Source organism: Gasterosteus aculeatus, chromosome 8, assembly GCF_964276395.1.
Source record: "Gasterosteus aculeatus chromosome 8, fGasAcu3.hap1.1, whole genome shotgun sequence".
Lineage (NCBI taxonomy): Eukaryota > Metazoa > Chordata > Actinopteri > Perciformes > Gasterosteidae > Gasterosteus > Gasterosteus aculeatus.
In genome coordinates, this window is record NC_135695.1 from 22,533,821 (window position 1) to 22,547,993 (window position 14,173).

The window sequence follows — 14,173 nt, forward strand, 5'->3', positions numbered from 1 at the left end:
GGGAAACTCATCCACAACGCAGTCCTCAACAGAGGACCAATAACACACACAAGGAATAAAACCCTCTGAAGGTGTTCATCACAGCATGGAGCTGCTGCTGGTCCCAAAGAGCTTCTCAGTGGTGGAGTCTCCCCCTGAAGGAGCTCTGTTGATCACTCTATTGATCCTGTTTCTTTCATCGGCAGTGATGTCCCTGAGGAGACCTAAATGTTCATCACAGCAGCTGACAGAAGATTCCACCTCTCGTCTACAGGCCGAGTCGTCGCCTCACGTAAGCAGACCAACCAGAGTCACCTGAGAACCTGTGATGTTACATCGCTCTGCCCTCAGTCAGCTGCATGCACCTTCTCTACCCCTACACCACAACGCCCCCTCCCCACGCCACCAACATGCGTCGCCATCCATCACGACTACGTAGCTTAGAGTCGGTCCCCTGAACACCACAATGTCTTTTCCTAACTCCTCATGAACTCTCCCCACCATCTTTCCTTGACCCTTGACCCGTTTTGCACTGAGGTCAATGAATAGTGGTTTGGGTCGATGTCAGGGGGTCATTGTTTTATTTTAGTAAAAGAAAAATGTGACGTGAGACTAAAGAAAAGAAAGAAATAAAGTGTGAAGCAGACGTTGAGGTTTAGGCGACGTAACACAGGGCTTGGGGGGGAGATGACATATAACCTGTTCCTATGAATAAAGAGATTACCGTAATACTTTCTCTGTTACTAAACAACCGGTCTACTTCCTGCTTCCTGTCATGTGACATTCTTAAAATTCTCACCGATGACGATGACGGCCGCTGCAACCAGAGACGCCAACCCGAGCATCGGCTGCAATCTGCCGTCCCTGCAGGACTTGTTCGCTTCCAGGTCTCTGAAGCAGCTAAAAAGATGGTTGCCGACCCCTCTCACCCCGACAAAACCTGTTAGTGCCCCTTCCATCTGGCAGAAGGCTGAGGTCCAGCAGGACTAAGACCTCATCACCAGAGCCGGTCCCCCTCTGACTGACTTCACTGTAGTATACTAGTACACCCTAGAGGACAGGAACCTTTGAGGACGGCGAGGATTCATCTGCTCACAGCGCAGGACGCTCAGCGTGGTGCTCAATGAGGACGGGCCGTTAAAAGGAAATAATTACTCATTACAATTATCTCGTTTTGTGCAATAAACATTCATTTTACGGTCTAGAAAGTGAAACCAGTAGATTTTGAATAGTGTTGTTTTTCTCAACATATTTACGAGGCCTCTGTTGTGCTCTGAGGGTTCACTTCATGCTGTTTTTGTCTCCGTAGTTGTGTTTCTCTTGTGGCAAGACGGGGGCGGCGCCCTCACCGCGGCCTCTCAGTACGGACACGCCAAGGTGGTGGAGACCCTGCTGAAGAACGGCGCCAACGTTCACGACCAGCTGCATGTGAGCCACACCTTCAGCCTCTTTCTGGAACGCGGCGGTTAGTGTCGTCACATGTCGGTGGAATCCGGCCTCTCAGGTTTTTGCTGCTCCGTCAGATTCTGTTGGTTGGAGGTGAAACCAACAACATACGTGTGCATGAGACAGCAGTGACGAGTCATCGACACATTCTTTGATTAGGTGGAAGCTTTTCTCACCATTTCTGACAACATAAATGGAAAAGTGTGCCAGATGAGTCTCTGCGTTTCAGGACGGCGCCACGCCTCTGTTCCTCGCCGCTCAGGGGGGTCACGTGACTGTGATCCGTCAGCTGCTGTCGTCTGGGGCAAAGGTCAACCAGTCGAGGGAGGTAACGTCCTCGCCTCTTTGTGGAGATTCAAAGTTTAAGGTTCCTCTTTCTCAGCCCCTCTGCTGCCTGCGTCCTCTCTAATCTTCATCTTTTTGATCGTGACCTCTTCTTCCGTCCCTTTGTCTCTTCTGTCCATTTGTCGTCCAGGACGGCACCACCGCCCTGTGGATGGCGGCTCAGATGGGCCACGACGAGGCCGTGAAGGTGCTTCTCCTACGTGGGGCCGATCGGGATGCCGACCGACACGTACGCAGTTCTTTTAGTACCAGCAGAGCACATAAAAGCTTCCGTCCACATTGATGATCGATGGCGTCGCCATTTGTCCTCGTGTACGTTCTACCTGATGAGGAGGACCACGTGGTACAGTGGACGGACCTTGAGAGCGTTCTCTGTTGTCTTTCAAGGACGGATCGACGGCGTTATTCAAAGCTGCCTTTAAGGGACACAACAGCGTCATCGAGGAGCTTCTCAAGTTTTCTCCTTCAGTTGGAATCCTCAAGGTAGACGAAGCTGCCGACATTTGGAGAAATAGACCCCTCGCTTCCCTGCAGAGAGCTCAGCGACCACATCGATACCCCTCTCCGGTCTGTATGCTGGCAGACAGTTAGCTTAGCTTAGCATAAAGACTAGAGACAGGTGGAAACAGCTAGCCAGTCTGCCTCAACGCATCGTTTCTCCATGTATGTTGTTGTGTTTTTTGCAGATTAAATACATGAGATCAACCATGTTGCTAAGAGGGTTTTTTGGCAGAGCCCGGCCAGGGGTCTTTATGCTAAGCTAAGCTAACACGAGAGCGTAGTCTTCTCCTCTAACCACAAAAAGAGGCTAAACATCTCGGTAGGAGACTTGGTGAGGCCCCTTGAGGATGGATAATCCATCAGAATAATCAGTCTCTGTGTCTCCAGAACGGCTCCACGGCTCTTCATGCTGCCGTCATGGGGGGAAACCTCCAAACCGTCCTTCTACTGCTCGGGGCCAACGCAGACCCGATGACGCCCAACGAGGTGAGGCGCTCGCCTTATGGAAGATGAACCCGTGACTTCAGTCCCGTGAACATATTTCCTGTGTGTGTTTGTCTTCTTGTCCTCTGCAGAATCATGAACTCCCTGCAGATCTCACGAGGAGCGAACGCATCCTGAAGGTGTTACGTCCAAAAGTGTTGAACGGAGGCAGTTGATGACCATGATGACCAACCACAGTCCTTCCCGAAGGGGGGGGGGGGGGTATATAACGACAGCACAATGTCGAATCTCCTCAACTACAACATCTATATGCTGTTTGCTTGTGAGTGAAATGAAGCCGTCATATGTTGAATAAACGTGGACTGAATGTGGAGCAACACAATGTGGAACCATCGACAATATGTGCTTTTATTTTTCCTTACATGGAGGTTAAAAGACTTCTAGATATTTAGCACAGTTTTTATTTTTTAATAGATGTAATAAAGTGTACATTTGTTAATCGATCCATTAGTGGCAGCGTACATTTTTATTTAACATGGGAAGATTCAGGATTTTATTCTGACGTCCAGAACAGTATTTTAATAATAAAATAGATTTGAAATAGTATTTCAGCTAAAACATAATTTATCTATATCGGCTTGTAGAGGTTAGTATTTCAATAAAAAATATATATATATGTTGTAGTATGTTGCTAATATTATATATATATTATGTGTATATATACATACTAGTACGTGTAGTTACATCTTCGTCTTCAGTGTTTTCTGACGTCACAGCTGAAGGGGACAATAACACGTCACGTGACACCGCGGAATTAACAGCTGACTGTTCTGTTGATGCGGAAGAAGAAAGACGAGACTTTAGTTTAAAGTTGTTTCTAACCGTGAAACGTTGGTAGCGGATAACAACAAAAACAACAACAACAACAACAGGGTGTTTACAGTCTCACCGACGACGACAGGATCAAGTTTGACCGACGTATCGGAAGCCAAATGGCTGGTGGTAATTTACAGGTGAGTCGCAAACTTTCTCAGGTGAGCTAAGCTAAGCTAAGCTAAGCTAGTTACCTGTTGACATGAGAAGGCGGACAACAAGAGACGTTCAAGGGTTTTCATCTCGACCGCGTTTTCAAACATAAAGTTAGTAGTAAAAGAAGTAATATTTAATGTCTGTATCGTGATTTCTTGTTGTACGGATGAGCTACAACGAGCGATGACATTTGGGTTGCCAGGTCGGGAAAGAACCCTTTAAAGATGCTAAACATCTATGAAGAAGTTTATATTTATTGTTAGTTTAGATGTTTCTTCCCTTTTAACTTAAAAGACCTTTAGAGGGAAGACAATATAATTAACTACGTACGTACTGTTCTTTAAATGAGACGCACCTATCTCAGTAACCGGTATAATTAACAAAGATTAAATCGATAGTTTAAATACACGTATTCTATGGTGGCAGAGTAGGTGCTGCTTTGCTGGCATTTACTATCACGCCAAGATTGTTAATCAGAGCCAGACTTTAAACCCGTAAAGACGAGTTTTACAACGCTGTGATCGATGTCTTCACGAGGAACGACAACAATCATGAATTTCATGTACAAATAATCCACCGATTGGTGAGTCAGAAATTATTTTGGGTTTAATATAGAATTGTGTGGTTGAATGAACGTCGACCACAAGCCATTTGCCGTCATTTTCCATTGAGCAGTGTGTGCTTTTATTGTTGCAGACTGACAAACAATTGTGCAATAATAATAATGTTATTTATATATATATATATATATATATATATATATATATATATATATATATATAATGTTATAATGTTAATATTATAATGTTAGATAATGTTACAATGTCCTATAACTAACATTATTGTTATAGTGTAGTGTTATAATTCAGGATAACGGTGGTTTCATTCTGATGTGGTGTACGTCTTGACATCGACGTGGACGTACGAAACCTTTACTGCTTTTATCTGCCTTTCATAACTCAGAGCCACGCCTCTTACTGACGTCACCACACGTCACTGCTCAATACGTGTAAATAAATATCAGAGCCAACAGCAACGAGTCTGTGACCACAGACCTCTTTAAATATATTACTATCTATATTATTGACTATATAACTAACTATAACATTAACTATATAACTAACTATAACATTAACTATATCATTGACTATATAACTAACTATAACATTAACTATATCATTAACTATATAACTAACTATAACATTAACTATATCATTAACTATATAACTAACTATAACATTAACTATATTGCATTAATTACGTGTACACAATGAATAAAAATGAATCTGCGTGTTACTGCTGCTAACACACTACGGATCATTTATATTCATTTATTTTTTCATAACCTTTCTTCTAATGTTACTCTGGTACATACTTGCATCACAGACAAATTGTTCGCATACAAACTTACTGTGAAAAGTTACGTACTTCTGTCTTTTTTCTCATATTTTGATTTTGACAATGGCCGCTCATTTCCGTTTTCTCCTTTTTCTCGTTCTGATGTTTTGCTCCACAGGGTTCTGATCCGACTCGTTCTGATCTTTCATACATTTCCTTAAATAAATGTGGCTTAGGGCTGTCAACGAATATTCTATATTCAAATATATATTTGAATGTAAACATTTTTTTTTTTTAATGAAAAAAAAACGGCGGCGCGACTCTGCTTAGCGGGTCTGACTACTGACTGTATACTGCATGAATAAAATAGACCAGATGGCTACAACAGCTTCATGCACCGCTTTGATCATTTGCCGTTTCCAGCCAATGAAAAGTTCCGTGTTTACAGCTCAGCTCGCTCAGAGCGTTCAATGTCGGTACGGTAAAACTTTCAGTTTCAATCACAGAATGAAGCCTGACCTATTTGGGAGAGAGAGAGAGATCTGCGGTCGTGGCCGTTAGTTAATGTACTTATTTTTGTGCAGGTAATATGTTGTTAAATAGGTTTAAACTTAAATAAATTACCTATACGAGTAGTTATGTCTCGTTGTATTCATTTGTCCTGTTATTGACACGTCTATTTTTGAATATCTGTGTTGTTTTTTTAAGCGAATATTCGAACATCCTTTTTGAGCAATTTTGGCAGCCCTCCTGTGGCTGTGATGTAGTGCTCACTTCTAATGTGCTGCTGTGAAGTGAACACAAACACACACGAAACCAGTAGCTTTAGTAACACTGAGCTGTGGATAAAGTGATTATCATTGATCATTATTGCTGTTCAGGTTTATCAGTGTGCTGATATGTCCACACACACACACACACACACACACAGTATTACACAACCATACTCAAAATAATTCACAATAAAGGAGATAACATGTGTCTCTGCAGCTTCAGTCCTTCAGCTTCCTCCAGAAGTCTTTAGCAGACAGAAGACAACAACACACAAAGAGGAGAATGAGCTCTGTGTCTTTGTCCTGATGAAGATAAGGAACATGTGAGTTCTCCCAGCAGGTGGTTGTGAAGCTGTGGACTCTGCTATGAATCAGGCTGAGGACCCAGAGGACGGAGTCTGTCCCTCTGAAGCTCCTCTGTGTGGGGAACATGACAGCCAGACCAAAGCTCAGAGGTGAGAGGACCATCTCCAACTGTCCTCCACTCTTCTCCATGTCCCAACGTCTTTGACTCACTGACTCTGCTTCTACATGTGTGACCAGGACCCATCAGAGACCTGGACTTGGAGCTGGATATGGACCTGATCCTGAACCCAGCTGTGTGTCCATGAAGAGTGATCATTCTATGGATGCTTGGATTGACTTAAAAGATGGACGTCGTTCTTATGACCCAGAGTAAGTTCTTAACAGATGAAGAACTGTTCTGATCCTCGGTTATGAATTACAGAAATAAAGACGTTGTTTTTATGACGCACAGTAAGAACTAAAACCAGATGAAACTGATGACTAACTGTCACTCAACTAATAAACTGTCCGTCATCATCGACAGTCTTCAGCATCTGGTTTTCATCATGATCAATCATGACAGAAGCCAATATCTTTAACTAATGTTGTGTTGGTGTTGATGGTCCAAACACCATGTGAGCTGATGGTTCATGTTCCTCCACAGAGAGGACCCGTGGAGCTCCGAGGTTCCCTCAGGTCCGTCTGCCCAGCAGCATCAAACACACCTGGACTCCATCTTCATGGTGTGTACATGAACAACTACTTTTACATCTCAGTTCACCATCATCTCCATAATGCACTTTGTAGACCAGTGGATTGTCCGTCTGTCCAACATGGACCTGATGGTGGCTTCCATGGTTCTAGTTGGTGTCCTTCATAGAATGTTCTCTTCCAGCTGCTGGAGGAGAACATCCTCACTTTTGTCAAGAACGAGCTGAAGAAGATCCAGAAGGTTGTGAGTTCAGATTACCCAGAATGCTTAGAGAATGAGGATGAGGATGTGCTGGATGAAGAGCAGAGGAGGAGCAGAGAGGCATTTGTGAAGATCTCAGTGCACTTCCTGAGGAGAATGAAGCAGGAGGAGCTGGCTGAGCGTCTGCAGAGCAGTAAGAGGATTTCTCTACAGACTTACCATGCTGATAAACGAGACCTTCACTAATGTCTCCAGAGACGGACAGAATATATTCATAGTCATTCTCTGAGGAAAGGACGTGTTGAAATCTATTCTTTGACTCATTGCTCTTCTTTGTTGTCTTCATTCAGGACTTCTTCCTGCAGATTGTCAGCGTGAACTCAAATCCAACCTGAAGAAGAAGTTCCAGTGTGTGTTTGAGGGGATCGCTAAAGCAGGAAACCCAACCCTTCTGAATGAGATCTACACAGAGCTCTACATCACAGAGGGAGGGACTGCAGAGGTCAATCAAGAACATGAGGTCAGACAGATAGAAACAGCATCCAGGAAAGCAGCCAGACCAGAAACACTTATCAGACGAGAAGACCTCTTCAAAGCCTCAGCTGGAGGAGAGGAACCAATCCGAACACTGATGACTAAGGGAGTGGCTGGCATTGGGAAAACAGTCTTAACACAGAAGTTCACTCTGGACTGGGCTGAAGACAAAGACCACCAGGACATACAGTTCACATTTCCATTCACCTTCAGAGAGCTGAATGTGCTGAGAGCGAAGAAGTTCAGCTTGGTGGGACTTGTTCATCACTTCTTCAGTGAAACCAGAGCAGCAGGAATCTGCAGGTTTGAAGAGTTCCAGGTCGTGTTCATCTTTGACGGTCTGGATGAGTGTCGACTTCCTCTGGACTTCCTCAACAATGAGATCCTGACTGATGTCACAGAGTCGGCCTCAGTGGATGTGCTCCTCACAAACCTCATCAGGGGGAAGCTGCTTCCCTCTGCTCGCCTCTGGATCACCACACGACCTGCAGCAGCCAATCAGATCCCACCTGAGTGTGTCGGCATGGTGACAGAGGTCAGAGGGTTCGCCGACCCCCAGAAGGAGGAGTACTTCAGGAAGAGGTTCAGAGATGAGGATCAGGCCAGTAGGATCATCTCTCACATCAAGACCTCGCGAAGCCTCCACATCATGTGCCACATCCCAGTCTTCTGCTGGATCACTGCTACAGTTCTGAATGAGGTGTTGAAGACCAGAGAGGGGGGAGAGCTGCCCAAGACCCTGACTGAGATGTACATCCACTTCCTGGTGGTTCAGTCCAAAATGAAGAAGGTCAAGTACGATGGAGGAGCTGAGACGGATCCACACTGGAGTCCAGAGAGCAGGAAGATGATCGAGTCTCTGGGAAAACTGGCCTTTGATCAGCTGCAGAAAGGCAACCTGATCTTCTATGAATCCGACCTGACAGAGTGTGGCATCGATATCAGAGCAGCCTCGATGTACTCAGGAGTGTTCACTCAGATCTTCAGAGAGGAGAGAGGACTGTACCAGGACAAGGTGTTCTGCTTCGTCCATCTGAGTGTTCAGGAGTTTCTGGCTGCTCTTCATGTCCATCTGACCTTCTTCAGCTCTGGTGTCAATCTGCTGTCAGAAGAACAAACAACCTCCCTGATGTCTAAGCGCTTTAAAGTCAATCCTGATCCAAAGCGTCTCTACCAGAGTGCTGTGGACGAGGCCTTACAGAGTCCTAATGGACACCTGGACTTGGTCCTCCGCTTCCTTCTGGGTCTTTCCCTGGAGACCAATCAGAGTCTCCTACGAGGTCTGCTGACACAGACAGGAAGTTGCTCACAGACCAATCAGAGAACAGTCCAGTACATCAAGAAGAAGATCAGTAAGAATGTGTCTCAAGAGAAAAGCATCAATCTGTTCCACTGTCTGAGTGAACTGAATGATGCTTCTCTAGTGAAGGAGATCCAACAGTCCCTTAAATCAGGACGTCTCTCCTCAGAGAAACTGTCTCCTGCTCAGTGGTCAGCTCTGGTCTTCATCTTACTGTCACCACAAGAAGATCTGGAGGTGTTTGACCTGACGAAATACTCTGCTTCAGAGGAGGCTCTTCTGAGGCTGCTGCCGGTGGTCAAAGCCTCCAACAAAGTTCTGTGAGTTCTTTATAATTGTTTAATTTCTCATTTACAGTCACTTAGTTCTGTCTTATTTTTCTTTAAAACAAGTCAGATAAAGGATAGAGAAGCCTCACTTTGGATTTAACTAATAAAAGGCATTGAATCTAGTCCTAAAGATACTAGAGTGCTTCCTGTAAACGGTAGAGCAAATTAACTGACTTTTTTCCTCTTGTTTAAAGTAGAACGAAAGCCCTTGTAAACACTTTCACTGAACATATTTTTCTTTGTTATTACTGATTGTATCTTAGTCCAAACTCATCATTGAAAAAGATTTCATTTTATCTTTCCTCTTGTTTGTTGTTGTCTCTTCAGACTGAGTGACTGTAACCTCTCAGAGAGAAGCTGTGAAGCTCTGTCCTCAGTCCTCAGCTCTCAGTCCTCTAGTCTGAGAGAGCTGGATCTGAGTTACAACGACCTGCAGGATTCAGGAGTGAAGCTGCTGTCTGCTGGACTGGAGAGTCCACACTGTCACCTGGAGACGCTCAGGTCACGATTCAATTCATGTCCACTTGGTGTCTTTATTTACATCAGTGGCACATTTCTTACTTTCACAAGATTATTCTGCGTGCATGATTTATATAAAATATGTATTATCCAAATATATCATACATAATAAATGTTAAACATGTTGTAGAGGTTATTTTATATAATGTTACAAATATGAATATTGGAGACTAATCATAGAGTTATCGGTAATGTTTTAAATTGTTGATGTACATTAGTGGGTGTTTGGTTGTGAACTTGAAACCAGTCAGTAACCATGTTAATGTGACCCCTCAGTAGTCGACAGTATCTCAGTCCTGCAGTGACCTTCTAGTCCTCACGGCTCCCTCAGATCATGTGACACGTGTGTTGTGTTGTGTGTCTGCAGGCTGTCAGGCTGTCTGATCACAGAAGAAGGCTGTTCTTCTCTGGCCTCGGCTCTGAGCTCCAACCCCTCCCACCTGAGAGAGCTGGACCTGAGCTACAATCACCCAGGAGACTCAGGAGTGAAGCTGCTGTCTGCTGGACGGGAGGATCCTCAGTGGAGACTGGAGACTCTCAGGTATGAAGAGGCTGCAGCCACAGACCATCAGTCTGTAAAGGAGCTGGAAACCTTTTCTCTGTCCCACTGTCAGCCTGGTTAATAAGACCCTGACACACCAAGCTGACCTCAAACTACCAGAGACTCATCTAACTGTTTGTGTCCCACATGAGACCATCAACACAGACAGAAGTAGTGAGGGACAGTAGCCAGGATGAGCCTGAACAGGGAGGAAGGTGATGAAAGACTTGTTTCTCTGGAGCCTTGTCTTGTTGTTGTAAGAGAGGACAGTGTCTCCTGACACGTTGACGCCATCATGGTGGGTTGATATGAGTCAACGTGGTCACGCTGCAGGTTTGTGGGCTCTTAGCAAACAACACTTGGATGTTTAGATGCTGGTCATCTGCCTCCAGTGTGTGTTTGTCCTTTAGTCCAGACATTATCAGTAAGAGACAAACAGTCAGAAACAATCTGTTTCAATCAAACCGTCTTGATGGATCATCACAGCAGAAATGTTTAGTTCAGCTTCACCTGCTTTTGGTGCTTTGCGGTGAGAGACGGTTCCCTGAATGATGAGAGTGGACTTGTTGAAGCTACAGGTGACAGTCGGCCACAGACGCTCAGTGAAGAACCAACAGCTGATTGTAGACCTGGTGTGTCAGAGGGAGACCTGCAGAAGAGTTACAGTAGTCCAGGCGGGAGATGACAAGAGCCTGAATCAGTTCCTGCGCTGCCTTCTGAGTGAGAAGAGGACGTGTTCGCCTGATGTTTTAGAGCGTGTAACACCTAAAACAACGTGAGACTGGCTGAAGAGATCAGACGGGAAAAGAAGATGAAACCATGAGTGTGAACACAGATCGCGAGGAGTATAAATGTCTTTGGGTGATGTAGAGTAAACGTGATCTGTGAAGCACTGAATATAGAGGAGGTTAGTGGGTCAGTGATGGAGGTGGGACAGTATTGGACCAGCCCAACCACCTCGGCCTACTGGTTTCCCGCCATCAGGTGACACAAAGACTCCTGATGAATCATCATGTTGATGTTGATAAACAGAACTACTTTAGAAGATGTCACATGTTGTGTTTACAGCTTGTTGATGATGCTCAGTGTGATACTAATAATAATAGATGATGAATAAGGATCGGCCAATCAGAAGAAGCTCCACTGCAGTAGAAGAAGAGGTGGTCCATGTGGACATGAAGGACAAAGCTGTGTGTGATGTAATGTCCATGTCTCCATGCTGCTCTGACCCCCCCTCCTCCTTTCAGGGTGGAGCCTGATGGAGTCCGATGGTTGAGACCAGGTCTGAGGAAGTGTAAGTGTGCTTTGATTCATGAAGATTCACCCATCTTCACACTGTGACATCACTCATTCACCTCTGTGATGTCATCATCAACGTGTCAGTAGATGAACACATGATTAATAACAGCAGCTGTATTGTGTCTTGTTCTCTCATCAGATTCCTGTGAACTCACAATCGACACAAACACAGTAAACAGAGAACTCAAACTGTCTGACAACAACAGGAAGGTCACATATGTGAAGGATGAGGAGGATGAGGAGTTTCAGTCATATCCTGATCATCCAGACAGATTTGACTCCTGGCCTCAGCTGCTGTGTAGAACTGGTCTGACTGGTCGCTGTTACTGGGAGGTCGAGTGGAGAGGAGACGTTAATGTATCAGTGAGTTACAGAGGAATCAGGAGGAAAGGAGACAGTAGAAACTGTTGGTTTGGATACAATGATCAGTCCTGGAGACTGAGCTGCTCTGATGAAGGTTACTCTGTCCGTCACAATAATACAGTAACACGCATCTCCTCCTCCTCCTCCTCCTCCTCTGGTAGAGTAGCAGTGTATGTGGACTGTCCTGCTGGCTCTCTGTCCTTCTACAGAGTCTCCTCTGACACACTGATCCACCTCCACACCTTCAGCACCACATTTACTGAACCTCTTTATCCTGGGTTCAGCTTCTTGGATGGGTCCAGGTCTGGTGACTCAGTGTCTCTGTGTTCTCTGGAGGAGGGAGAGTCTCCTCCTGGAGGAGAACCTTCCTCTCTGTCACACAGCTGATGTTGGTTCATGTTGGGTTTAGATGCAGGTGCAGCAGGTGAGGGGTACCTGAGTTGGTCTGGACTCTGGGGGGGTCCACAGCTCTCTGGGACTTGTGGTGTTGTAGATGAAGTGTGAAGGAGCTCAGCGAGGTGTGTTTTAATGTTGTGAGCTTGTTGCCTCTGTGAATCAGTAGATCATCATTTAGGTGTTGGGTCCTAATCAGAGTTTAATCTTAATCTTTATGTGTCACAATGTTCAAGGAGACGTTCTATAAGTTGAGTCTTATCTTAAACTGCTGGCTAAGGATAAACGTAAATACAGTAAGATTGTAATGCATGTCGGCGGTAATGACTCCCGATTACGTTGCTCGGAGGTCACTAAAGTTAATGTGGAATCGGTGTGTACATACGCTAAAACAGTGTCGGACACCGTAGTTTTCTCTGGCCAGTGACGTCATGTACAGCCGCATGTCGTCATTCCGCCGCTGGTTGTCGAGGTGGTGCCCAGTAAATAATGTGGGCTTCGTTGATCACTGGAAGACGTTTTGGGGAGAGCCTGGTCTGATTAGGAGGGACGGCATCATCCCACTTTGGATGGAGCTGAACTTCTTTCTTCTTCTTTCTTTGGTCCTTAAAACGGACAAGGTAATTATTGTGGGTGACTTTAACATTCATGTGGATGTCGACAACGACAGCCTTAGTACTGCATTCCTTTCATTGTTAGATTCAATTGGTTTCTGTCAGTGTGTAAATAAACCAACTCACTGTTTTAACCACACTCTCGACTTGGTTCTTGTGTCTGGGATTGGGATTGAACATTTAACAATTTTTCCACAGAACCCTCTCCTGTCGGACCATTGTCTGATAACCTTTGAATTTCTACTATCAGAACCACCTCCTCCTGCCAAAGGTTTCTACAGTCGACGCTTATCGGATACCGCTGTAGCCTTATTTAAAGAAGCCATTCCTTCTGCTCTAAGTTCAGTGCCCTGCCTCAAGATACAAGAAGACTCCTGTGAGAACCTCAGTCCGTCCCAGATCGATCATTTTGTCGATACTGCTACAGGCTCTTTGAGAGTGGCGCTGGACGCTATCGCTCCTCTGGAAAGAAGAATAGCAACAAGAAGGAAGTCTGCACCGTGGTATAACCCTCAAACACGGAACCTAAAGCAAACTGCGGAAACTTGAACGATTATGGCGTTCCACCAAATCAGAAGGATCTAGGCTAGTTTGGCAAGACAGCCTTAAAACATATAAGAAGGCTCTCCGTAACGCAATTGTCTCTTGGATCCGATTCCGACCAAGCTGCTTAAGGAAGTTTTTCCTTTACTTAGCACATCCTTATTAGATATTATGGATCTGTCTTTGTTGACAGGACATGTACCACAGTCCTTCAAGGTAGCTGTAATTAAACCTCTTCTTAAGAAACCTACTCTTGCTCCAGAGGTGTTGGCTAACTACAGACCTCTCTAATCTTCCCTTCCTCTCTAGATCCTTGAGAAATCCGTCGCAAATCAATTAGGTGACTTTCTACAAAACAATGATTTGTTCGAGGATTTCCGGTCAGGATTTCGAGTGCATCACAGTACAGAAACAGCACTGGTGAAAATTACTAATGATCTTCTACTTGCATCGGACCAAGGACTCATCTCTTTTCTTGTCTTGCTGGACCTCAGTGCCGCATTTGATACCATAGACCATTGTATCCTGTTGCAGAGACTAGAACAAGCTTAAAACGTTCCTCTTTGATTCTGCCTATAGTTAGGGCTGGCTCAGGTTAGCCCGGACCAGCCCTTAGTTAAGCTGCTATAGGCTTAGACTGCCGGGGGACTTCTTAGGACACACCGAGCTCCTCTCTCACGCTCTC

General features: G+C 44.9%; 2 protein-coding genes across 3 annotated transcripts; both read left to right on the forward strand.

The window, feature by feature from the left end:
- The first annotated feature begins 786 nt into the window (after positions 1-786).
- LOC144411434 (uncharacterized) lies at positions 787-3,109 on the forward strand. The gene is made up of 7 exons (XM_078108101.1): positions 787-829; positions 1,289-1,407; positions 1,655-1,753; positions 1,901-1,999; positions 2,158-2,253; positions 2,659-2,757; positions 2,847-3,109. Exons 1-7 carry the CDS (start codon positions 787-789, stop codon positions 2,928-2,930), a joined length of 639 nt encoding a protein of 212 aa, XP_077964227.1. The 3' UTR covers positions 2,931-3,109.
- A 399-nt stretch (positions 3,110-3,508) lies between these two features.
- Positions 3,509-13,084, forward strand: LOC120814871 (protein NLRC3). 2 transcript variants are annotated; one of them, XM_078107709.1, is made up of 10 exons: positions 3,509-3,728; positions 6,193-6,310; positions 6,399-6,530; positions 6,805-6,883; positions 7,036-7,246; positions 7,404-9,207; positions 9,544-9,717; positions 10,103-10,276; positions 11,524-11,570; positions 11,715-13,084. In XM_078107709.1, the coding sequence occupies exons 2-10, from the start codon at positions 6,222-6,224 to the stop codon at positions 12,323-12,325; spliced, it is 3,321 nt and encodes a 1,106-aa protein (XP_077963835.1). In that variant the 5' UTR covers positions 3,509-3,728; positions 6,193-6,221; the 3' UTR covers positions 12,326-13,084. The 2 variants fall into 2 exon arrangements, with proteins under 2 accessions (XP_077963835.1, XP_077963836.1); XM_078107710.1 differs by having other exon boundaries at positions 3,578-3,728; positions 6,196-6,310.
- The last annotated feature ends 1,089 nt before the right edge of the window (positions 13,085-14,173 follow it).

What these genes read in the sequence shown, in the direction of transcription:
- LOC144411434 (XM_078108101.1), top strand. Translation starts at nt 787, where the DNA reads ATGACGGCCGCTGCAACCAGAGACGCCAACCCGAGCATCGGCT. An exon ending in CGCCAACCCGAGCATCGGCT is followed by an intron (nt 830 to 1,288) that starts GCAATCTGCCGT and finishes TTGTCTCCGTAG; the next exon opens with TTGTGTTTCTCTTGTGGCAA. An exon ending in ACCCGATGACGCCCAACGAG is followed by an intron (nt 2,758 to 2,846) that starts GTGAGGCGCTCG and finishes TGTCCTCTGCAG; the next exon opens with AATCATGAACTCCCTGCAGA.
- LOC120814871 (XM_078107709.1), top strand. Translation starts at nt 6,222, where the DNA reads ATGAATCAGGCTGAGGACCCAGAGGACGGAGTCTGTCCCTCTGAAGCT. An exon ending in GGCTGAGCGTCTGCAGAGCA is followed by an intron (nt 7,247 to 7,403) that starts GTAAGAGGATTT and finishes GTCTTCATTCAG; the next exon opens with GACTTCTTCCTGCAGATTGT. An exon ending in AAAGCCTCCAACAAAGTTCT is followed by an intron (nt 9,208 to 9,543) that starts GTGAGTTCTTTA and finishes TTGTCTCTTCAG; the next exon opens with ACTGAGTGACTGTAACCTCT.